The 24,695-nt window shown below is 39.8% G+C and overlaps 1 protein-coding gene across 11 annotated transcripts in view; it reads right to left on the minus strand.

The window, feature by feature from the left end:
- Nucleotides 1-24,333, minus strand: part of TASP1 (taspase 1) — a 317,444-nt gene extending 293,111 nt beyond the window's left edge. For 7 of the 11 annotated variants that reach the window (XM_025000695.2, XM_025000693.2, XM_025000694.2 and 4 more), the window contains exons 1-4: nucleotides 24,305-24,333; nucleotides 11,617-11,835; nucleotides 8,529-8,596; nucleotides 6,587-6,655 (exon numbers count right to left, since the gene is read on the minus strand). In XM_025000695.2, coding sequence (XP_024856463.1) covers nucleotides 6,587-6,655; nucleotides 8,529-8,596; nucleotides 11,617-11,761 — 282 coding nt within the window. In that variant the 5' untranslated portion in view covers nucleotides 11,762-11,835; nucleotides 24,305-24,333. 11 annotated transcript variants of the gene reach the window in all.
- Nucleotides 24,334-24,695: the final 362 nt, after the last annotated feature.

Consider the following 24,695-nt stretch of genomic DNA (forward strand, 5'->3'; position numbering starts at 1 on the left):
AAAATCAAAGGCAGTCTTTCAGACTGACCTTCATGATTATCAGCCTGTGACTTTGCTGAACACAGAAAAACCTTCTTAAGCCTAGCCCTTCATTACCAAAAGCAAAAAACAATAGGTGTTAAATAATAAAATTGATGTCCCCAAATGATACAGATCCAAACACACACACATACCACACACGCACATCACACACACATACAAAATGATTCAATAATTGCAGTACTATAAATGCAAGGGCCAATGAATCTAATATCTCTAGTAATTTAAAGGAAGATATTTTATACTCAACCCAAAAGTCTAAATTGCTGCCCATAATCAGAACACAAATTATCACCAATTCCATCATATTACCAAATGTAGCTTTTAGTAGTTCAAAACTGAATTCTAAAATGTAGTATATTCTTAGACAGTGATAACTCCCAGAGGAAAACAAGGACTTATATATAAAGCTACAAGCTCCTTGACAGTGAAGTCGCTCAGTCGTGTCTGATTCTTTGCGACCCCATAGACTGTAGCCTACCAGGCTCCTCTGTCCATGGGATTTTCCAGGCAATAGCACTGGAGTGGGTTGCCATTTCCTTCTCCAGGGGATCTTCCCAACCCAGGGCTCAAAGCCGGGTCTCCCGCATTGCAGACAGACGCCTTACCGTCTGAGCCACCAGGGAAGTCCACTAGCTCCTTAGACACTGCTAAGTCCGGTCTTGGACTGTATTTTCTACCACATTCAGCCAAGATGAATTCATGTGATAAGGTGCACACAGCTCATCAAGAAATGGCGAGAAAAAGGTGAAACTGTTTCCATGTTCCCATCAGTAAAAAGCTCTATAACACAACAAGCACTGTACTTAAAAGCTTTGACTCAGCCAAAAACTAATACACAGTTTTGATGCTGTATAAAAATTAACCTGGAATGTAATCATTGATTCAGTTTTCTTTTTATTCTGAAAAAATTAAAAGAATAAAAAAAAAATCACTGCTTTTCGTTAATTAAGCAGATACTTTGTGCTAAAGAGCACACTTAATGTCTAGGGTCTTAGAAAAAGAACAGATGCACCTAATGTGTGAACACAAACAGTAAGTTACAAGTTGCCCCTTATTACTAAAGGCAAGAATCAGCATCAATACTCAAAAACAGTGTTTTAGAAAGAGTGTAACTTACTTTTACTGTCCCAGGCTAACTGGGCTGTGTCTGGTGCTTCTTTGTCTGCACTTGGCCACCCACAGCCTGTCTTCTAATTAACTCAATGCTCTAGCAGCAGAACAAGCAAACAAGCTGCCTCCCATCTGTGTACAGCTCTTCAGGACACATTTGCCTTGGTCAGAAGGTGGAAATTCTTGGGAGAGGTGATTTTCTCTGCCTCTTCACAAGAAGAACATGGACACTTGGCTGGATGCAACTCCATGAAGTGTAACTGTGTGTGTACACCTCAAAAAATAAAACAAAAAATGCAGAGAAACATAAAGACTCTATAAGCAGATGGAATACACAGAAATACTGAAGCACCCCTGGAAATACTGCTAAACAGACAGCAAAGTAGAGTCTTTGACTGAAATAATCAATGATAACCAAGTTGAAAAAAATAAAGGTACAAACAGCATCTGAAGTCAAAATCCAAATTTCATGCAATGAAAACATTTGAAGTACTACAAAGCAGAAAAGGTAAAACTCCTTGCTTCACATACATAAAAACAGGATCTCCCCCACTCCCCATTACAGACAATAAAATATATGGCCAATGGAAGAGAAAAATGAGACTTTAGGGAGTTGTGGGTCTAAAATTGGACTCCTCAGTCACACAGTTGAGGGCATTTGTTGTATCTGTGAGCTAGATGCACGGAGCTATCTCTCCAGCGTGTTCAGCCCCATAGGGGCGTGAGGGGGAGCGGGAAGCAAGGAGCTACTGAAATCCTCAGCTCCCTTCTGCTTATGAAAAGATCGTTTCTTAAAAACAAAAAATGTGCAGAACAGAGATGCTCACTTATTTTAAATAATTGTTGAACTCACAAATAAACATTAATGACAGTAATGCAGCTGCCCCTACGTTTTTGCAACAAAGACTAAACACCAAAGTGGGATAGGGAGCAGGTGTGGTTAAGCTTCTAATCATAAAGAAACCCTAAAAGCAAATTTGTTACAGGCTTGGCGAGAGAAAGGCAGTTATATCAGACCTTCCCAGTATTCCCTCTCATCCAAGATATGCCCATGCGCCAGCAGCAAGCCACACCGTCTTCCTGACCACGAAGCAGCCCAAGGACTCACAGGCCTTCGGGGCTCTCTCTCCCTTCGAAGCACACACACAATTCCAGCTAGAAGAATAAAGCCAAAGGAAGGATGTATGGCCTAATCCTATAGCTGCGCAGAGCCCTGGGCTGTGGTCCACCAACCACAGGGAGGACATTCTGGAGATCCTTGCTTTTTAGACATGCATGCAGAGCTGGCTCTACAGCTCAGGATGTAGAGGTCAGATAAATGCATAAAAGCATTATATATAATCATATAAATGTACAATAACGCAAATATCTCCTTTTTCTCCCTCGCACCCCAAACTTTCAGCCGTCTGGATAAGAAGTTACTTCTATAAAGGATTTACCAAGGTTTACAAGCAAGCACCACATTGGATTATATAGAGATCCAAAGACAATGGTCCATTTTTAGCAGACACTGTGCACAATATAATCTGCTCTTTAAATGCTAAAGCATCTGGACAATCAACAAGCTTCCACCATGAAGTACCATCTCCTCTGACCATAGGAAGATATAAAGAATGAATCAACTCAACAAAAGATGGCAAGGTCCACTTAGAATAATCTAAGTTCAGCAAAACATTTTTAACAAGGAGGCCTGTACAATTTACCTTTCACCATATGAAATTCAAAGGCTATACTTATCACTATTGTTAATGCATAGTATTCTGCTTACCAATATAATCAGCTTTCAAAACATATTAACCAAAATCTCTCAAAGGATACACCCAGCCAACCATCCATTAGTTTCCTCACAAGACTACAAGTAACCTCGCATCAGTTTGCCAGTCATATTTCACCTATTATTCCTTATCAGAACTTTTTAATCCTCATCTTAATACTTTCAAAATAAATTTTTTGATGTGCAAAGAGTGCTTCAGTAAGCATTTTATGAGCTCATTTTCTATCAGAATCTATGAAACACTCTTTACTTAAGCAGAGGTATTATGACTTACCCAGATCTAAATCCAGTTTTCTCACAGAAAAAAATTCATATCAGAAGCTGTACATGTGAAATGTACAAATTATGTACCAACTATGGTCTAAAATTTAAAATCCACTGTCGTTATCCAAACCAAAACTATTTCAAAAGCAGGCATGAAAGCAACTGTCTTCCAAATGCACAGCCCAGACATGAAGATCAAGTTGCTGCACAAATTTATCTTCTCTGCTGGGAGGGAAATCAGAAGTGTACTACCCAATGGATAGGAGTCACTTTCCCATCAGTTACAAAAAGAATCTTTAAAAAACAATAATGAAACAATGGGACCAAATCACTTTAACAATAAATTATTAAAATATGATCTATAAAACTGACCTTTTCATTTTCTTCACCACATTGTGAAGACAAGCAAAATGCACACTGGCATCCACATCTCATTTTCACCCTCACACTACCGAACACCTCTCATACGAGTGGCCACCTTCCCTCCCAAAACCCGGGAGAAGCTAGTCAGCTTCATAGGCAGGAACTTCCACACTCACCCTCCCAGCCCTCTGGCGCTTTGCAGTTGTCTGTCTTGGTGGGTGAGAAAAATGAAACCACCCAAGGGAATAAGATTCTAAGAAAAGCTCAAAAATGATTCGTTGAGGTGGACTGTATAAATTATAGAGGCCACCAAAACCCAACTTTTTTTATTATAAATTTTATTTCACATTGTCTCTTTCTCTTCTGGCATCAAGTTGAGGTCAATGTACTTTTCACTATTTAGGTAAGTGAAAATTTTCATATTTTTCAAAATACAAGGCCAGACATCCCTTCTGGCCAATAAGGACCATTAAACCCATTAAACCATTTCAATCCACAGTTAGCAAAGTCCTCAAGGAACTCAAACCCAGTGTAGCCACCTACCTAAGTGATAATGTAACAAGCAAGTTTAAAAAGTATGGTTTTCTTGAAGTCAAAAAGTATATCCCAAAGTCAAAAGACAAAGGTATGATGGTTGCCCATATTTATTTGATAATTAGGACAAAACTCAGCTCTGCTAAATAGATTGACCAGAACTAAGGATAAGTGGTTACTCTCAAATTAAACATAACAGTATAAGTGAGATTCTGGAACTTTTCAGTTGACTGAAAGGACTTAATATTGTTACTCTTATTTTTCTAAGTACAGAAAACATAAGAATCCAATTTTTATATATCCTTTCATTGATTCAAACTATTAGAATATGTCTTCAGTTAAACTCTTTATTTGAAGACCACCCTGTTCAAAGATGACGAATCACAATTATCCAAGGTGACAGCAACGGCAGGAGGCCGTATATGCATGACTTCCAACATAATTCTTAAGGTTCAGGAAAATTCCTCCAGTTAGTGGACCCTTAACCTTTAAACTACTAACATATATTTCAATCAAAGATTCCACATAAAAATGAATTTTTAAAGATAATTCATTGAAATTCTTCCACACACTTAATAATTAAAGGGAGGAAAATACACTAAACTCATTCAGGCCACAGTCCAGTCAAAATAATAGAACACATTTGTTTTTTAAAAAATCTTCATATCCACACTCTTAAAAACCACAGGTCATCGTTCAAAACTGTAAAGCTCATTCACATGTAACTCATTCCAAAATGTATTTTAAATCATTTTTAAGTATACATTAGTAAACTCTTTGAAAGTAGGATTGATTCATCATGGGGGAAAAAATGTAACAAAATATTCAGCATAAGTAGGACTTGAGAAAATTAAAGTTATTCTAAGATGAAAAGAAAAAGGAAAACTTAATTTTACTCAATTTTGTATTCATAGTTGCCCTTAAGGTATACACCCAGCTATGCATTAATCTCTCCCCAGGCCCACACTGGCTCCATGTACCTGTAACTTCAGGACACTGTCTTCTACACAAAGAAGTCATTTGCAATTAATAATTGAATTAAGTTAGATGAAGCTTCCTTTGTGTATATGCTTTGAGTAAAGGTAAGATTTGGTGGTAACCACATCAACTTTCTTCCTGGCACCACTTTTCCCCTTTTATCCACAACATACAATTAACTTTCCACAAATATTCACTTCACATATATCATTTCCAAAGCACCTCACAATAGTCATTATTGATAACAGTTATGAGTAGATTACCACATGCCTCATACTGTTCTAAGTGATTATCATACATTAAGTCCGTAAACCTTCACAACTCTGTAAAGCAGAAATTATCATCCTCATATCATAAATGTGTAAACTGAGCCAAGGACAGGCTGGGAGGTGCCCAGCGCTTTGTGGCTACCAAGTGGTAGAGAGCTAGTGTAGGATCAACCAGTCTCAACAGAAAGGGACCACATGCCCCCAGTCAGATGCCTCAGGCACCAAACTACATGCCCACCATCTGTATTCCCCTTCCGTGACCACATACCCTAGGACCAAGCTCAAAGTGTTAGCAAGAGAGTGTACAATCCACAGAGCATGATCCAAAGCAATGAATCAGGGAAACAAGGCTAGCACTTTTGGTAAACTCTGGGCAATCTTCACCGGTAAAAAGCAAGGCCTGGCATGACAGAGTAGGTGCCCTGCTAGTAGGAGCCTAATCCAGTCAACTGGGGACAGTCTTCTCTATCACCTCCTTCCTCAAACTCTTTGTTTTATCTTTAAGTCTCATTTGATTCCCCTAGCAATCTTCTCAAGCAAAAAACTATTCACTCACTGCCCTCTAAACTGACTTAACACTAATCTACCTTCTAAAAATTTGAGAAAAATAAGTCAGGCTTCTGAAGCCCTCAATATCTCCTGGACAAACTTATCCTCAGGGTCTAGATTAAGAGAACTGAGAGACCCTCATTCTGAAGTAGCAAGGATTACAGCAAACTTGAGAAACTCTTCACTGAATTCCTCAATGCCCACAATTAACTAGAGACCAACCTAACAATCACACTGGACAAGACACACCCAGCAGAGCACAGCTTCAGTGTATACATAGCCCACTGATACATTTGTGAGGAAACCTCTCCTTAAACTTGGGATACTTCTAGACAGTTGGAATTTTTTGTTTTCTAAACAACAGAATATATATTACTTTGAGAAGGTGTGAACTTCAGGAATTTTTCTTCTGAAAATATTAAGGAAATTCAAGCATCAAGCCACCAGTAACTTGTATTCATGAATCTCGCAAACCCAGGGGAAAAATTGAAATTTAACCAACTTTTTTATATGACTCAGAGAAGTCTCCAATAAGACAACCTAACAAGATTACAGACTGCTTCTTCATTCTTCTTTGTTAATACTGCTGGGAAACACTGCTCGTGTCATTGATGGCTGACTAAACAACAGTTTCATGTCATTTAAGAATAACGGACACAAACTCACAACTATTTTAAATGAAACAAATAGAGAAAAGAAATACCTCAAGCTCCACCAGGGCTGCAGTCACTGCATCTGTTGCAAGAGCACCAGCCTGTAGCTTTTCAATTGCCTATGAAACCAAGGAGCAAGGTTATTCGTTGTGAAACCACAGCTTCTCAAACACACTCAGGAACTTTTCAAAGGCTTAAAGAAGTGTAAGAGACATTTAGAGTTAACAAAAATTGATCAGTACAGTTCCATTCCATACTCCAAGAAATAAACTACTTAGATTTAAAGTAAGCAATTATTCAGGAAAACTAATGATATACCTAAACACAAACTGCAAGGAATTTAGTAAGTGAAAGGGCTTCATTCATCACAGGGCTGTTCACATAGCCTGAGAAATTATATGAATGCCATTTTGAAATCTGAATTCATATTTTATTAGACTAAGCTAATAACTTCTTATTCCACCATTACTACTCTCCCTGTGTGTGTTAGGTGCTCAGTTGTGGCCAACCGTTTGCAACCCCATGGACTGTAGCCCACCAGGCTCCTCTGTCCATGGGATTCTCCAGGCAAGAATACTGGAGTGGGTAGCCATTCCCTTCTCCAGGGGAACTTCCTGACCCAGGGATCGAACCCAGGGCTCCCACACTGCAGACACATTCTTCACTGTCTGAGCCACCAGGGAAGTCCCTGCTACTCTCTCTACTCCAACTATAAAAAATAGTGACTCAGTCTCAAAGGCATTTCAGAATTCTTAGATGGAAGCATACTTTTGACAACAGCATTTGTGATTCTATAAGGTATTTTACATTGAGATTAAACATATAATATTATTTTGTAATATAATCTATAGAGAGTCAAGGTCACAAAATCACCTTGCTTCTTAGGTATAAGTAAGACAGGAAAGAAAGAGAAGAAAAACTGATTTTTAAATGAATTATTGAAGCTCCAACTTAGTCAACAAAGATCAGAAACTAAGAACTGTATTCCTCAGGAAACTTTTGAGAAGTTCATTTATTGTATACATTAAGGAGTCTGGTTACACACTCTAAATGTATTATATACAGAACTATATTCCTATAAAGGTAATCCATTTCTTTCCAGATAACAAAAAGATTTTACACTTTGAAAAATAAGATTAAAAATATAAAATAGCTTAAAGAATATTTACCTTTATTATAATTTTTTAAAAGACAATGCAATCACTGTAACAAAATATTCTCATCCATTTATGAGATTTCATTCATAAGAAAAACCTTGGATCTCTAACTAAATATAATCCTCTTTAAATGGTAATAAATATAAATGAAAAGAGTGAGAAAGACCCCTATTTACTTGATACGCAGTGTCCAATTAACATTCGATTTGCATAAAAGGTAATGGAAGGTTTGCCTACAAGAGTATATAGTCAGGATCAAAATAAAAACAAACAATATTTCTTCCGAGTCCATTCCTGCCTCCACATTTAGCATTCAACAATTTAGCAAAACCTCAAAACCCAAAGATGAAAAAAAAGCACAACTGAGTACAAAGGCAAAGTTCAACTTCAGAATGACAATGAATTTGCTATGATACAAACTACGTGATGAGAAACAGAAGAAAACGATAATCTCCCTAAGAAAAACACTCATTTTAATTTTTTTATTATTTTTTTCTTCCCTTCATAGAAAGCCACATTGGCTGCCTTTGAGCTGTTTTCCCTACTCCTCCTATGGAGCTCAACACCGCTGCAAAGATTAAAAGGTATATGATTATGTGCCCACAATGCCAAAAATACGGACTTTGATCTGGGAAAGGAAAGAAAAGATCTAAACATGATTTGGAGAATAAAAAACACAAAACAAAAGACTCCACAAATATGAGCAAAATTATTTTGTGGTCCAAGCCAAAGTCTGTCTTATAAATCAAACCTTAAAATTCTGAATTTCAAGGTAAAGCTGCTTTATGGTCAAAACTAAAATGTTTCAATCAGACAGAATACATTCTCTCCATACCTTTTGACAAGCTCTTTTGCATACATGCTTATATTCCTTGGCTTTGGATTCAGAATGATAACCTGCACCTGTAGTGGGGGAAAAAAAAAATCAATGGTTAACTATCATTAAGATATCAGAGACCTTGCTAACATTATACAAATAGTTCATGCAAACTGATGCTTTCTGAGTAACAAAAAAACTACTATCCTAAGTGTATGGACTCTTAATAACATAATCTTAAAAATCTTTCTACACCATAAGCGTTTTCAATACCATGCCTTATCTCCTTTTTCAAAAGCTATTTTCCTACCAGAGGCACCAGAAATAGCTTATGTTCCCAAAGAGGCTTCGCCAAGGTGACCTCTCCTCCTTTTGAAAACTTCCCCAAAGTTAAGAGTGTTTTTTAGAGGGAGTTGATAACCTAAGCAGTGTCAAGGGCAGAGTGCCTTTAATTTCCTCCCTGTTGAACTTTGGAAAGTCCTTGTCAGAATTCTTAAGAGTAACTTCAGAAAACTAGGTAGTTTTATTTAAAACTTGAAATGGACAGGTGTTACATCCTATCCACAACCACCACCAATATCACCTCTCCTACCCTAACTTCTCCATTCTTTCACCCCTGGAATGTAGCTCAGAGTGTCTGAAACACCAGGGATGATATATTCACCACTGCCTATCCTAATCACTCAGCAACTTCAAGAGAAAGGCTCTGAAATTTATTTCCCTAAAAGGATTAATACTTGCTTAGTTAGGGATCTGAGAATAAACTAGAAAGAAACCAAGAAAAGGCCTTTCATCAAAGTTCCTTAACTTGCTCTGAACCTCCCCCTCAGACCCCACTCCCAGTCCCCTTCTGGGCCCCAGAGGAGTACAACACAGGGAAGGTTAAAGAACTACATCTCTAATCTTCAGGCCTCCTCCTGTGAGGCTGCAGACTACAACACACACTTAGCCCATCTTTCCTCAATGCAGACAAAGAATGGGCCCAAGAAGCTATGGTTAACAGGCTCGAGGGAGTAGAAAATAAGTCCAAACAACAAGAGTCCATAAAACACGCAAATTCTAGTCCCATTTCTCAAAAGAACTCAAACTTCACAGAACCTGTGCCAATGTTTATGAGGACTCTCTTCATGGTTCCCTAATAAATGCCATCTTAGATCTCAGACCCCAACCTTGCAGCAGTATTTCCCACATGGGATACTGCAGCCAAATAGATAACTTCAGTGTGTGGATAGCAGCAGTAATGAACTTCCCTGACGGCTCAGTGGTAAAGAATCTGCCCGCCAATGCAAGAGACACAAGAGACATGGGTTCAATCCCTGGGTTGGGAAGATCCGCTGGAGGAGGAAATGGCAACCCGCTCCAGCATTCTTGCCTGGAAAATTCCATGGACAGAGGAGCCTGGTGGGCTACAGTTCACAGGGTCACAAAGAGACAAAAGTGAGCGATGAGCACAAACATGAAAAGTATAGGTAGTATACAGATCTAGGGAAAAAGCAAGAATCTACTATTCAAATGACTAAAATTTGGGCAAGTCTCCTTTAATATGAAAAAAAAAAAAGCAAAAGTTTTAAAATCTCTACACTGGAATTGAAATTTTGTCCCTTAAATGTGGAAGGTATATAATGCTGCATAATCAATCGTTCTATTTGACCTTCTAAGAATTTAGAAGGGGAAAGTCATCCTTAATCCACACAATTTCCTGCCATAACCCAGACTTCCTCCTATTATAGCTGGTCCCAGCACCAGCTGTAAGAGTCACTGCCATCAGGTATGTGTCTGACACAGGAGGGAGTCTGCAATGACTGCCACAGAAGGCAACCCTTTCCAAATCATCAAATGTTCCGTGTTGCTACTGCTTACATATCTTAGGGCTTTCTTGCACATTTTTCAAACACTCGTCATGAATAAAATAACTCACTGGGTCCTGTGAAAGATGCACCACCAGCATGATGCAGTAGAAGGAACACTGGCTTGGGAATTTCAGTTGTTTCTATAAATTTACCTCATTTCTTTGAAAAATCATTTGAAAGAAAAGAAGACTGAACCTTTTGTTTGTTCACTGTTTGATTTTCCTGGATTCAATTCTGTAAGACTTCCCAACTTGTCTGTTCAGTTTAGCTATAGCCAAAGGTTAATGATCAGACAGAATGCCAGTCTGACAAAAAGAAACAATGCCACTCACCCCACATCAAAGAAAAAGGGAGAGGAAAAAAAAAAAGACCGGGGCAGAGCTGCACTGCCTGGAAACCCTTGATGTATCAGTGGTGGGGAGTCGGGGGTTGAACTTCACTGTGTCGTCTTCAAGGTCCTCTGAAGCAGAAATCAGAGGCTGACGGAGCGCCAAAAGCACTAGAATGGGACTGGGGCCCACCTGATGGTTTCTCAGCCTGGCACTACTGATTAGCTGTGTGCCTGAAGCCACTTAACCACGCTGGTTTTACGGTTCCTCATTTATAATATTAAGAAGGCAAAAACTACCTTTAAGATTGTATAAATTACACTCTAAGATGGACAAAGTCAAATATGGGGTGAGTAAAATTTTTTTCAACAACTTTATTTTTAAAAACACAAACCAGAGTTTAAACAATTACTTTGTCTGGTTTTAACAACATCTAAATATATCTACTATATGGAGTAAAGGGCTTCCGAAGTGGCACTGGTGGTAACAGAATCTATTTGCCAATGCAGGTGAACGAAAAGATACAGGTTCGATCCGTGGGTGACGAAGATCCCCTGGCCGATGGCACGGCAACCCACTCCAGTTATGCTTGCCTGGAGAATCCCCAGGGACAGAGGAGCCTGGCAGGCTGTAAGTCCATAGGATCGCGAAGAGTCAGACATGACTTGAAACGACTTAACAGGCACAGGCACATGGAGTAAAAGCACTAGAGGAGGTGAGTGACGGGGACAAAGGAGGTGCCGTCACTGTAAGACCCTGCACGCGGGGAGCTCAGGGGAGGCCTTCACTCTGTGCAAGTCAACCTGTGGTTCCAACTCCTCCTGCGGTGTCCCTCCCCCAGATAGGAAACTCAGTTCCTGGTGTACTTCAAGGCAAAGGAAAGGAAACCATTATTCTCATCTTCCAGCTCAGCTGCTCACAGCTTACCTGCATGCACCAACACAAAGCCCCCTCGCTTCTCTTTATGGGACTGCTTCGTTTCCAACTCTTTCACTGTTGTTTTAACAGCCGAAACTTGAGATGATCTGGAAGGCAGCCCTTCTCCAGAACTCATCCCCTTCTCCATGGTCATTCTCCAAGATTACCATCTTCTATTGGGAAAAGTGCATACTTCCATCCAAAAGTAACTGCAGAAGAGGAATTACCCTAAAGGAAAACAGGCAAAGACGGCATGCATTTCTTTCCACTAACACACACACGTATACAGATTTGCGCTCAGATAACTTTCAAGAAAACCCCTAATTTTAAAGTTATTTAACTGGGTAATACAAAGAATATAAAAAGGTTAGAATTTAAATCCCTTTATACACTGACAGGCCTTGAAGTCATATAAACAAAGAACTGTTGTAAAAAGATTTCATGTTGAGTCCAAAAGATATTTTATCTTTCATTTTATCTACATTGAAGAAAACCTCATCTTAAATATCACTTTCTACTCTCTCCAAACCAAATGCTAATAACCTCTGGGACATTCTAGAACCATAAGCAGTGCTGGCAACATCACTGAGCCGTGATTTAAAGCCTAGATTGCTGCTTATTTCTTCCTCCAGCTTTATTGAGATATAATTGACATACACCCGTGGATAAGTTCAAGCAGTACAACCTGAGGATCTGATACACATATACACTGCAAAATGACTGCCACAAGGTTAGTTAACACATTAATCACCTCACGTAAGTACAATCTTTTGTGTGTGGTGAGAACATATAAGAGCTCAAGATTGCTGCTTGCTTAAAAAAATGAACCAACATACAGATTTACTTCTGCCTATGGAGACCTTTTTATGAAAAACAGTTTAATGCTTCAGAGTTCAATGTAAAACAAACGCTAACAAATTTATAAGACTAAAGCACAAAATTAAAATAATACTTGTACAAATACTTATTCATTTTCATAAAGGCATTATTTCTGAGGTTCTCAAAAGATAAACAATAAAACAAATTACAAGCAACATATGCCACAAAGCTTCTAATTTTTCTCACAAGCTCACAAGCTTCTCACAGTCTTGACTTAATAACAATAATGACGGTAAAACACTTCAGACTGGGGAAAAATGGATCGTTTGAAAAATCAACAGAGATTTGAAGAAAAACAAAAAAAAATCCCAAAGTCACGTGATTGAAACTACTTAAACACCTAGATTCACACTCTAAGGTAAAAATCTGTACCTTAGTCTAAATTGAGGAACGGGGAGGGACACAAGGCTTTAAGAGTGACAGCCAACCAGTTCAAAAGAATAGTGTCACGCAAAGTGTGGCCCACAAACTAGTGCTGGTGACCAGTCTGCAAGAGATTATTTTTTATTCATATACCAACTGTCTTACATCCACGTTTTCAATAAACAATGACAGTGTTTGTAATTCTTTTCTATTTCCCCAAGTTTTGTTTATAATTATGTATTTTTATAATCTATTTAATAAAACAGAATTAAAACCATCTATAAAAACTGGAGATTCACAAGGAAAAGACTCAAAGTACAAAAGGCACATTAATTCACTCTAAAACTTACATCTTCCAGTGGTATAATTATATTTTTGAAATAATTTTATCTGCTACATCAGATAAAAACATGAGCTTTTACTTTTATCTTTCACAGTTTTCTTTTGAGATTTTTGTGGTATTCTGTTTTGTTTTTGCATTTTATGAAAGTAATGGTCAACAATGGATTGAAAGAATTTTAAGTTGGTTCTTCACACAGGAGATGGTCTGGAAGCACTCTGTGTGTGCATGCATGCATGGTAAGTCACCTCAGTCATGTGGGACTCTTTGCAAGCCCATGGACTGTAGCCCGCCAGGCTCCTCTGTCCATGGGATTCTCCAGGCAAGAATACTGGAGTGGGCTGCCATGCCCTCCTCCAGGGGATCTTCCCGACCCAGGGACTGAACCCACATCTGTTATGTCTCCTGTATTGGCAGGCAGGTTCCATACCACTAACACCACCTGAGAAGCCCAATATTGTATTTTAACTTCCTTTAATTCCTGGTTAAAATGAATCCATTTAATTATTATTATGTATCACTTATTTTAAAGGACAAATAATTTAAAATCATATATATATAATTTGCTGTTGTATTAAAATGTTTACATATATCATAAATTTTTATTATAAAAGAGTACTGAAGTTTATTAAATAACAGTAAGTTATAATGCCTGCTTTTGTTTTGTAGTGATAAGTATCTCTCTGAGGATGGATTTTCTTCCAACTGCTTCACAAGGGTCTGCCTCAATTACCTTTACTTGACTTCAGTTATTTCTCTGAGATAGGTTACTATTTATTTCTGTGTCAGTTGACAAAGTCAGTTTAAATGATTAGCAGTTTATCTTCCAGTCTATATAGGCCATGATGCCTGACCAAGTCATGAAATGAGCTTGGGCCCACTAGACCCACAAACAGCTGTGTGAAAACTCAGGCTTCGGAAAATTCAAAGCTTCAGTTCAAATGAAAACACATCCAAGCAGTATGAGTTATAAAACCTTCTCTGACTCACTGTCATCAGATGCATTTTTTTTCATGAATAACAAATTAGAACATCTACATATTATAACAAATAACGTTTGATGTAATAGGCATTTTTAATATATGTGAGAGATTTGCTTGCTTCTCAAGCTTGTCTGAAAAAAATTAAATGTGGAAGATGAATAAATATGCTGTTTCTTGAGCAATCTACCATCTCTCAGAGACTAGTTGAAATTTATTTATTTAACAAACCATGTCATCTCTCTAAACTCCTCCAAAACTGCTGGCCCCAAAGTTCTGCAGCACTGGGAAAGGAACTCAAGTAGACAGGCTAGCCAATGTACAACTCTGGCCTCCAACTTCCAATGGTTACTGGAATATTTTTAATTCAATTAGAAATGAAGCAATTTCTACTCCAACACCAGTTTTTGTTTAACTCAGAACTCATTAAAAGTCTGACATTCATAACAGAACTCCAGCAAATGTCCCAAAAAAGACACAAAAGGCAGAAGGGGGCAAGTGAGCAAATCCCAGTTCACAGAAGAACTATATAACAACTTAAACAGATCAAAAGATGCTAAACCTCACTCAGAAGAAAAAGGCAAAATAAAACTACACTCACGTATCAGCTGGACTGGCCAAGTTAAAGAGTCATTCTCACATGTTGCAAGGAGTAGCACAGAATACAACAACAAGGTCAATTTGGTAAAATCAACCAAAATTACAAACATACACTGAAGGATAGTCTGTAATGGTAAAGATATAGACCAACAGTATGTCTTGATAAAAAAGTAGTTAAAAATAAAAGCAGCTCTTAGAAAAAATGAGAACTTTATTGATACACAAATATGAAACAACCAATGTTGAAGATATTTTGGTAAGCAAAAAAGGCATGGTACAGAAACGTATGCAGTACCATATTTTGAGGGAGACAAGAAAAAAAAATACAACTAAATATATACACAAAGTGCAATCTGGAAGAATACATCAAAAATTAGCACAATAGTAGTTACCAAAAGACCTGGGTGACTGGTGGACAAAGGTGAAATGCAAATTCCACTATTCACCATTGTGCATCTTTTGATTTTGAACAATCTGAATGTATTACTTAAAAACAAAAAATGTTTTCATTCATTTATTTCTTTATGAGAACACAAGATAACTAGCCAAGTTCAGGTCTCAAAATAGGGCAAGCCAGTGAGATCCCACTTTAGTAAGAGGAGAAATGTCATATTCTGAAGGTTCTCAACACTCAACCCACCTAGAGAAGGAACAGACAAAAACACGGCCCGTCAACAATACTGGCTGAGAGGTCAGTATTTTGGTTTTGTTTTTTTGGATCTTGAACTTCTAGGGCCACATAAACCACAGATAACCCTAAATTAAAAAAAAAATAAAACTGTTATTTGATCTCTACAGTTGAAACTAAGGAGTAAAAAATAAATCATGTAGATTGACATCAGATATCCCTGTGATATTTTTATCACATTTGTAGTCATTATTACAAATAATTATTTGAAATGGATGAATCATGTTCACACCAATACATTGATCCATAAAGAAAATGTTTAACACTTCAGCTAAGTCTTTGAGATAACAGTCAACACAAAAAGTTTCCAATCAAAGATGCATAAGCATGTTATAGCTTTACACAACAGAAAACAATTTTATGCATCATTTTTATAATGCCTATGTTCCTGAATGATAAGTCTGAATATGGACATTCTGCAACTTCCTATCGGTGATGGTACTAAAATTCATTTTATTATATCTAAAAAACACTGGCATCATATGTGAAATGAATCGCCAATCCAGGTTCGATGCATGATACAGGGTGCTCAGGGCTGGTGCACTGGGATGACCCAGAGGGATGGTATAGGGAGGGAGGTAGGAGGGGGGTTCAGGATGGGGAACACATGTACACCGTGGCAGATTCATGTTGATGTATGGCAAAACCAATACAATATTGTAACTAGCCTCCAATTAAAATAAATAAATTTATATTAAAATAAGTAAAAAATAAAAAACACTGGCAATGTGTCCATCCTCTGCAACAGTAGCTTGAAAAGTAAACATAAAGTTACTGTGTGTGTGTGTGTGTGTTAAGTTGCTTCAGTAGTGTCTGACTCCTTGTGATCCCATGGACTGTAGCCCACCAGGATCCTCTGTCCAGGGGATTCTCCAAGCAAGAACACTGGAGTGGTCTGCCATGACCTCCTCCAGGGGATCTTCCTGACCCAGGGACTGAACCTCTATCTCTTATGTCTCCTGCGTTGGAAGGCAAGTTCCTTACCACCAGCACCATTGGGAAGCCCAGAGTTGCCACATGACCCAGCAATCCCACTCCTAGGTATACATTCATTAGAACTGAAAACACATCCACACAAAAACTTGTACATGGATGTTTATAGCAGAACTATCCATAACAGTCAGAAAGTGGGAACAACTCAAATGTCCATAAGCAGACCTTGGTTAAACAAAATGTGGTATATTTAGACAATGGAACATTATAGAGCCATAAAAAGGAACGGAGGGTTGATACACACTATGGCATGAATGAACCATGAAAACAATGAAAGAAGTCAGACAAAACCGGCCACATACATTTCACAAGGAAAGAAGTAAGACACAAAAGGCCACGTATGTTTCCATTTATATGAAATGTCCAGAGTAGGCATATCTAAAAAGATAGAAGGTAGATTAGTGGTTGCCTTGGGCTGGAAGGACAGAGGAGAATTCAGGAGTGACTGCTAATGGGGGCAGGATTTCTTTGGGGGAGGGGCAATAAAAATGTTCTAAAATTGGCTGTGGTCATGGTTGCATGGTATTTAGTCTCAATAACTACGAATGAATTGTACACTTTACATGGGTAATAATATGATAAATGAATTTTATCTTAATAAAACTGTTGCAGGGGGAGGGTGTATTTTTTTCTTCCCAATAAATTGTATCTTTACCTGTAAGATGTATCTTCTCCAAGTTACCAAACCTAATGGTGTCTTTGAACATAGTCTTCAGCTTGCAGCCTTTGATTCTCTAGATGTCCTGTTCTCCTTGGCAAGCATGCCAATTGACTATCCTAGCTCTTCAAGGCCCCTCTGATGACCCCTCCCAGCTTTGTTTTCTTGCCTGACTTTCAAACAGAATGTCCAAACGCATAAGTCTAAAATGCCTCCTTCAGCAACTTCATTCAGTATCAAGCTTTCAAAACGATCCCTTTGGTAAACCAGATGATTCCTAACTCTGTCTCTTAAGCTCTAGCCATAAGTCTCCTGGAGAGCTCAACCTGGATCCTCCAAACTCTTAGCCTACCAAAAACAAATTCACCTTTCCCCAGAAATCTAATTCTTTCTACATTACACCTTACTTTTAATAGCCCAATCCTTTCCTAACTCACCTTATTGGCATCTTGGACTCTGCCCAGTTTCCAAATCCTATAGATTTCTTCTCAAGCATTTAACTTCCTTTTTCCTACTGCCTTGACCTTTGCTCAGCTCACATACCTCTTAGCGTGTTACAGAAAGCATATTAACTTTTCTCCCCAAATCCATGCTGTCGTAAAACAATCATCTACAAAAGGCTGCCAAAGTAAATCTCATAAAGGACAATGCCAATTAAGACAAATAGCATGCCAAAAGACATGAGCAGGCAATACATAAAAGAGGAAATATAAACTGGATAGCCAATATTAAAGAAAGAATATTCAAAGAAATACAGAAAAAGATAAAAAAACTAACTAGCACTGTACTGCCATCAAAAACTGATGTAACCAGTTTGAAATGGAATGTGTCAGAAAGCATCAAGAGCCTTAAAATGTATGATGTTGTATATACCCTCTCCAGAGATACTTCATATATGAACTAGCCAACACAGACACAAATAATAGTCTCGCAAATCCCTCTAAGAGTACTGGGAGACTAGAGAAGAGGGAGGGGCAAGGATGAAAGGGAAACTTGATTTTTCTCTATCTAATAACTTTTTATATTTGATTTTTTTTTTTTAAACTGGGTACCAGTAATGCTGAAGAAGCTGAAGTTGAACAGTTCTATGAAGACCTACAAGACCTTTTAGAGCTAACACCCAAAAAACATGTCCCTTTCATTATTGGGGACTGGAATGCAAAAGTAGGAGTCAAGAAACACCTGGAGTAACGAGCAAATTTGGCCTTGGAGTATGGAATGAAGCAGGGCAAAGGCTAATAGAGGTTTGCCAAGAGAATGCACTGGTCATAGCAAACACCCTCTTCCAACAACACAAGAGAAGACTCAACACATGGACATCACCAGATGGTCAACACCGAAGTCAGACTGATTATATTCTTTGCAGCCAAAGAAGAAGCTCTATACAGTCTGCAAAAACAAGACCAGGAGCTGTCTGTGGCTCAGATCATGAACTCTTATTGCCAAATTCAGACTTAAATTGAAGAAAGTAGGGAAAACCATTTGACCATTCAGGTATGACCTAAATAAAATCACTTAAGATTATAAAGTGGAAGTGAGACATAGATTTAAGGGACTAGATCTGATAGAAAGAGTGCCTGATGAACTATGGAATGAGGTTCGTGACATTGTACAGGAGACAGGGATCAAGACCATCCCCATGGAAAAGAAATGCAAAAAAGCAAAATGGCTGTCTGGGGAGGCCTTACAAATAGCTGAGAAAAGATGAGAAGCGAAAAGCAAAGGAGAAAAGGAAAGATACACCCATCTGAATGCAGAGTTCCAAAGAATAGCAAGGAGAGATAAGAAAGCCTTCCTCAGCGATCAATGCAAAGAAATAGAGGAAAACAACAGAATGGGAAAGACTAGAGATCTCTTCAAGAAAATTAGAGATACCAAGGGAACATATCATGCAAAGATGGGCTCGATAAAGGACAGAAATGGTATGGACCTAGCAGAAGCAGAAGATATTAAGAAGAGGTGGCAAGAATACACAGAAGAACTGTACAAAAAAGATTTTCACGGCCCAGATAATCACGATGGTGTAATCACTCACCTAGAGCCAGACATCCTGGAATGTGAAGTCAAGTGGGCCTTAGGAAGCATCACTACGAACAAAGCTAGTGGAGGTGATGGAATTCCAGTTGAGCTATTTTAAATCCTGAAAGATGATGCTGTGAAAGTGCTGCACGCAATATGCCAGCAAATTTGGAAAACTCATCAGTGGCCACAGGACTGGAAAAGGTCAGTTTTCATTCCAATCCCAAAGAAAGGCAATGCCAAAGAATGCTCAAACTACCACACAATTGCACTCATCTCACCAACCTAATTAGCATATTCAAAAGCAGAGACATTACTTTGCCAACAAAGGTCTGTCTAGTCAAGGCGATGGTTTTTTCAGTGGTCATGTATGGATGTGAGAGTTGGACTGTGAAGAAAGCTGAGCACTGAACAATTGATGCTTTTGAACTGTGGTGTTGGAGAAGCCTCTTGAGAGTCCCCTGGACTGCAAGGAGATCCAACCAGTCCATTCTAAAGGAGATCAGTCCTGGGTGTTCTTTGGAAAGACTGATGCTAAAGCTGAAACTCCAATACTTTGGCCACCTCATGCGAAGAGTTGACTCATTGGAAAAGACTCTGATACTGGGAGGGACTGGGGGCAGGAAGAGAAGAGGACGACAGAGGATGAGATGGCTGGATGGCATCACCGACTCGATGGACATGAGTTTGAGTGAACTCCAGGAGTTGCTAATGGACAGGGAGGCCTGGCGTGCTGCGATTCATGGGGTCGCAAAGACTCGGACACGACTCAGCAACTGAACTGAACTGAACTATACTGTACTCATCTTACACGCTAGTAAAGTAATGCTTAAAATTCTCCAAGCTAGGCTTCAGCAATACGTGAACCCTGAACTTCCAGATGTTCAAGCTGGTTTTAGAAAAGGCAGAGGAACCAGAGATCAAATTGCCAACATCCACTGGATCATCAAAAAGCAAGAGAGTTCCAGAAAACATCTATTTCTGCTTTATTGACTATGTCAAAGCCTTTGACTGTGTGGATCACAATCAACTGTGGAAAATTCTGAAAGAGATGGGAATACCAGACCACCTGACCTGCCTCTTGAGAAACCTATATGCAGGTCTGGAAGCAACAGTTAGAACTGGACATGGAACAACAGACTGGTTCCAAATAGGAAAAGGAGTACATCAAGGCTGTATATTGTCACCCTGCTTATTTAACTTCTATGCAGAGTACATCATGAGAAACGCTGGGCTGGAGGAAGAATAAGCTGGAGTCAAGATTGCCAGGAGAAATATCAATAACCTCAGATATGCAGATGACACCACCCTTATGGCAGAAAGTGAAGAGGAACTAAGGAGCCTCTTGATGACAGTGAAAGAGGAGAGTGAAAATGTTGGCTTAAAGCTCAACATTCAAAAAACTAAGATCATGGCATCTTGTCCCATCACTTCATGGGAAATAGATGGGGAAACAGTGGAAACAGTGTCAGACTTTATTTTTGGGGGCTCCAAAATCACTGCAGATGGTGATTGCAGCCATGAAATTCAAAGATGCTTACTCCTTGGAAGGAAAATTATGACCAACCTAGATAACATATAAAAAGCAGAGACATTACTTTGCCAACAAAGGTCCATCTAGTCAAGGCTATGGTTTTTCCAGTGGTCGTGTATGGATGTGAGAGTTGGACTGTGAAGAAAGCTGAGCACTGAAGAATTGATGCTTTTGAACTGTGGTGTTGGAGAAGATTCTTGAGAGTCCCTTGGACTACAAGGAGATCCAACCAGTCCTTCCTAAAGATCAGTCCTGGGTGTTCATTGGAAGGAATGATGCTGAAGCTGCAACTCAATACTTTGGCCACCTCATGTGAAGAGCTTACTCATTGGAAATGACCCTGATGCTGGGAGGGACTGGGGGCAGGAAGAGAAGGGGATGACAGAGGATGAGATGGCTGGATGGCATCACTGACTCAACGGACATGGGTTTGGGTAGGCTCCAGGAGTTGGTGATGGACAGGGAGGCCTGGCGTGCTATGATTCATGGGGTCGCAAAGAGTCGGACATGACTGAGCAACTGAACTGAACTGATTTACTAAAAGAAAAGATTTAAGTTCGCTGTCTCTGTGAACAAGATGAATGTACGTTAACTTGATTATCAAGGCCAGAAGAGAAATTCAGAATAAAACACTGTTTTTGCTTCAGGGACTTTCATGGCACTGATTTAAGGTCTAAATCTTGACTCCATTTCTCTCAAATATTGTTTCATATTCCTACGGCATATGATGACACTATTTCTTTTTTTTTCAGCCATTTAGAAGACTTCCACATGTCGTGTTTGCCTCTGGTGTTGAAGGTTTTCACTCTAGGTTTACTGAGCCTTTTAGAAGCAGTTGAAGGAGGAAGGAAGTCATGGAATCCATTCATCTTACAGCAAAGGCTTTTAGAGAAATCCAGCCCTTAAGCTATAGCAGCTGATGAAGCGATTTGTTGCTCTTATTATGAGACTGAAGCTTTAATTCCTCATTAAATAAGCTCCAAAACATACTTATTTCATCTTTAACCCAGTAATTCCACTTCTGAGGACACTTTCTACCAAAATAATTTTAAATATAGAAAAAGCTTTATGCCTTTTAAGCTGTGTTTAACATAGGATAATTTAGAAAAACAAAAATCTCGGAGTGACTTAAATACCTAACTTAGACAATCTATGTATTTATGGTCAACTGTTTGTTTTGTTTTTTTTTAAAGGTGCCAAAGGTCATTCAATGGGGAAAAGACAGTCTTCTCAACAAACGGTGCTGGGAAAACTGGAGAGTCACATGCACAAGAATAAAATTGGACTCCTACCTCACACCATATACAAAAATTAACTCTACATAGATCAAGACCTAAATGTAAGAGCTAAAACTACATAAAACTTACAGAAAAAAAAAGAGTAAACCTTCATGAACTTGGATTTGGCAATGATTTTACACATAACACCAAAAGCACAAACAACAACAAAACCCACAGATAAACGGGACTGCACCAAAATTTTTAACTTTTGCACTTCAAGGAACACCATTCAAGGAAGTGAAAAGATACTCCACAAAATGGCAGGGGGTGGGGGGATGGAATGGAAGAAATATTGCAAATCTGAAAGGGGACTTGTGTCCAGACTATATACAGAACTCATACAACTTAAAATTTTCTTTAAAAAAATTTTTAATTCAATTTAAAAATGGGCAAAGGAATTGAATGGACATTTCTCCAAAGACATATAAAAGACCAGTAAGCACAAAGAAAAGATACTCGACATTATCAGACATCAAGGGTATGCAAATCAAAACTACAAGATGCCATTTCCCAACCAACAGAAGGCTATAATCAAAAAGACAGAATAAATACCAGCAAGGATAAGCAGAAATCAGAACCCTTATATCCCGCTTGTGCAGGCCACCCTGGAAGACACCTGGCAGTTCTCAAAAAGATAAACAGTTCCCACATGACCCAGCAATTTCATTCCTAGGTATACAGCTAAGAAAACTGAAGACACGCGTTCACACAAAAACTTGTACCTGGATGTTTATAGCAGAATTATTCATAACAGTCAAGAACTGGAAACAATCCAAATGTTCATCAACTGATGATGGATAAACAAAATGTGGCATATTTATATAATGAATATTATTCGACCATAAAAAGAAGGCTAAGTCCTAATACATAATACAAGTGGATGTACCTTGAAAACACTATGCTGAGTGAAAGAAGGCAAGACAACAAAAAGCCCCATATTGTATGATTCCATTTACATGAAATGTCCAGAATAGGAAAATCCATAGACACAAAGTAGACTCCTGGTTGCCAAAAGATGGGGGAACAAGGGGAAAGGAGATCTAATGAGAAGCAACTGTAATGTGTACAGAGTTTTTTTGGAGGTGATGAAAACGTCATGGAATTAGATACTGATAATGGGTGCACAACTTTGTGAATATACTAAAAGCCACTGAAATTTAAATTTAAAAGGGTGGAATTTTATAATATCTCAAAAAATTCATGCAACAGACGCAATGTACAAAACATATGCTTCTTAGCGAAAATCGTATTTTATATACACTATAATCCTAAGTGGGCTTCCCCTGTGGCTCAGCTGGTAAAGAATCCACCTGCAATGTGGGAGACCTGGGTTCGATCCTGGGTTGGGAAGATCCCCTGGAGAAGGGAAAGGCTACCCACTCCAGTATTCTGGCCTGGAGAATTCCATGGACTGTAGAGTCCATGGGGTTGCAAAGAGTCAGACAGGACTGAGCGACTTTCACTTTCACAATCTTATGTAGGTTAAGTATATGCAACTTTTTAAAACGTAGAAAGATCAAAATGCTGGGCTGGTGGAATCACAGATGATCTCTTCTTAAATATTTCTGCATTTTCCAAATATTCGTTAATAAGCATGCACTGCTTTTTTATAAGTGCGGGGGGGGGGGGGTGGGGAGAGGCGAGCTTTATTCAAACACAAAAGCAAATTATTAAACTCCCAAGTGTATAAAAATTCCTTAGTTTCTTGTACAGTGATCCCAGTCACACGGTCCCCAAAAATACTTTGCATTCCCCTTCCCTCCCCTCCAGAGGCGAATGAAGCTGATCTCCCTCCTCCCGGAAACACGATGCCCTCTATTTCCAAGGCACCTCCAATTCCTGTTCCCCACCCTCCTCTCAGGTTACTCCTGCTCCATCCTCTAGGTCCTTTCCTCTCCCTTCTCCAGCTAAACAGTAAACGCTAACTTCCCGCGGGGCTCTAACCAGGGCTCTAACACACTACGGGGCTGCTCCGCCCCGACCGGCTACACACGACCGGGGCGCACACTCCCGGCTCTCCCGGAACCTGGAACTCGGAGAAACCGCAGCCCGAGACCGCACCGAGCGTGAGGGACTGCCAAGACCCCCTCCCCAAAAACAGCCGGCCCCTTCCCCGCAGAGGGGAGGAGACCGCCGGGCCGCAGCCGCTGGGAGAGGGCGCCGGGACGGGCCCCACGCGCGACCAGGGCTCGGAGACGAGGCACGCCTCGGGTCCCGTCCTCCGGCACCGCCCCCGGCGAGGAGCATCCTGCGCGCCGCCCGCCCCCGGCCCAGAGAGCACGTCCTGGGGAGCGCGCGGCGCCGGGGAAGAGAGAGCGCGCGGCGGCCGCAGCCGCGCGGACAGCGTGAGGAGGGACACTCACCCGCATCAGCCCAGAGCCCTCAGAGCACCGGAAGTAGCCACCCGCCCGTTGCCAGGGTGAGGAAGCGGGGGTGACGTCAAGCTCCCCCATTGGGTCCGAGCGCAGCCACGTGTCCGGAAGCAGCCGCCCACAGGCGGCTCTGCCCCGCCCCTTATTCTGGCGCGGCTCACCTGGCCGCAGAGGTGCCGGGAAGACCCCACCTGGAGCCGCCTTTTGAGCTGCGCAAGCGCCCTCGCCTGTCTCTCCCAGCCCCTTAATGGGCCGGAAGGCTGTGATCTTCTGATCAGAGTGGTCGGTATCCTAGCAACGTGATGTCAAATTAAACCAGTCGCCACTTACTGAGGTGTCACTGACAAGCTTAATTTCATCCAATCCTTGCAGCCCTCCCCTC

This window comes from Bos taurus, chromosome 13, assembly GCF_002263795.3.
Source record: "Bos taurus isolate L1 Dominette 01449 registration number 42190680 breed Hereford chromosome 13, ARS-UCD2.0, whole genome shotgun sequence".
Classification (NCBI taxonomy): Eukaryota; Metazoa; Chordata; class Mammalia; order Artiodactyla; family Bovidae; genus Bos; species Bos taurus.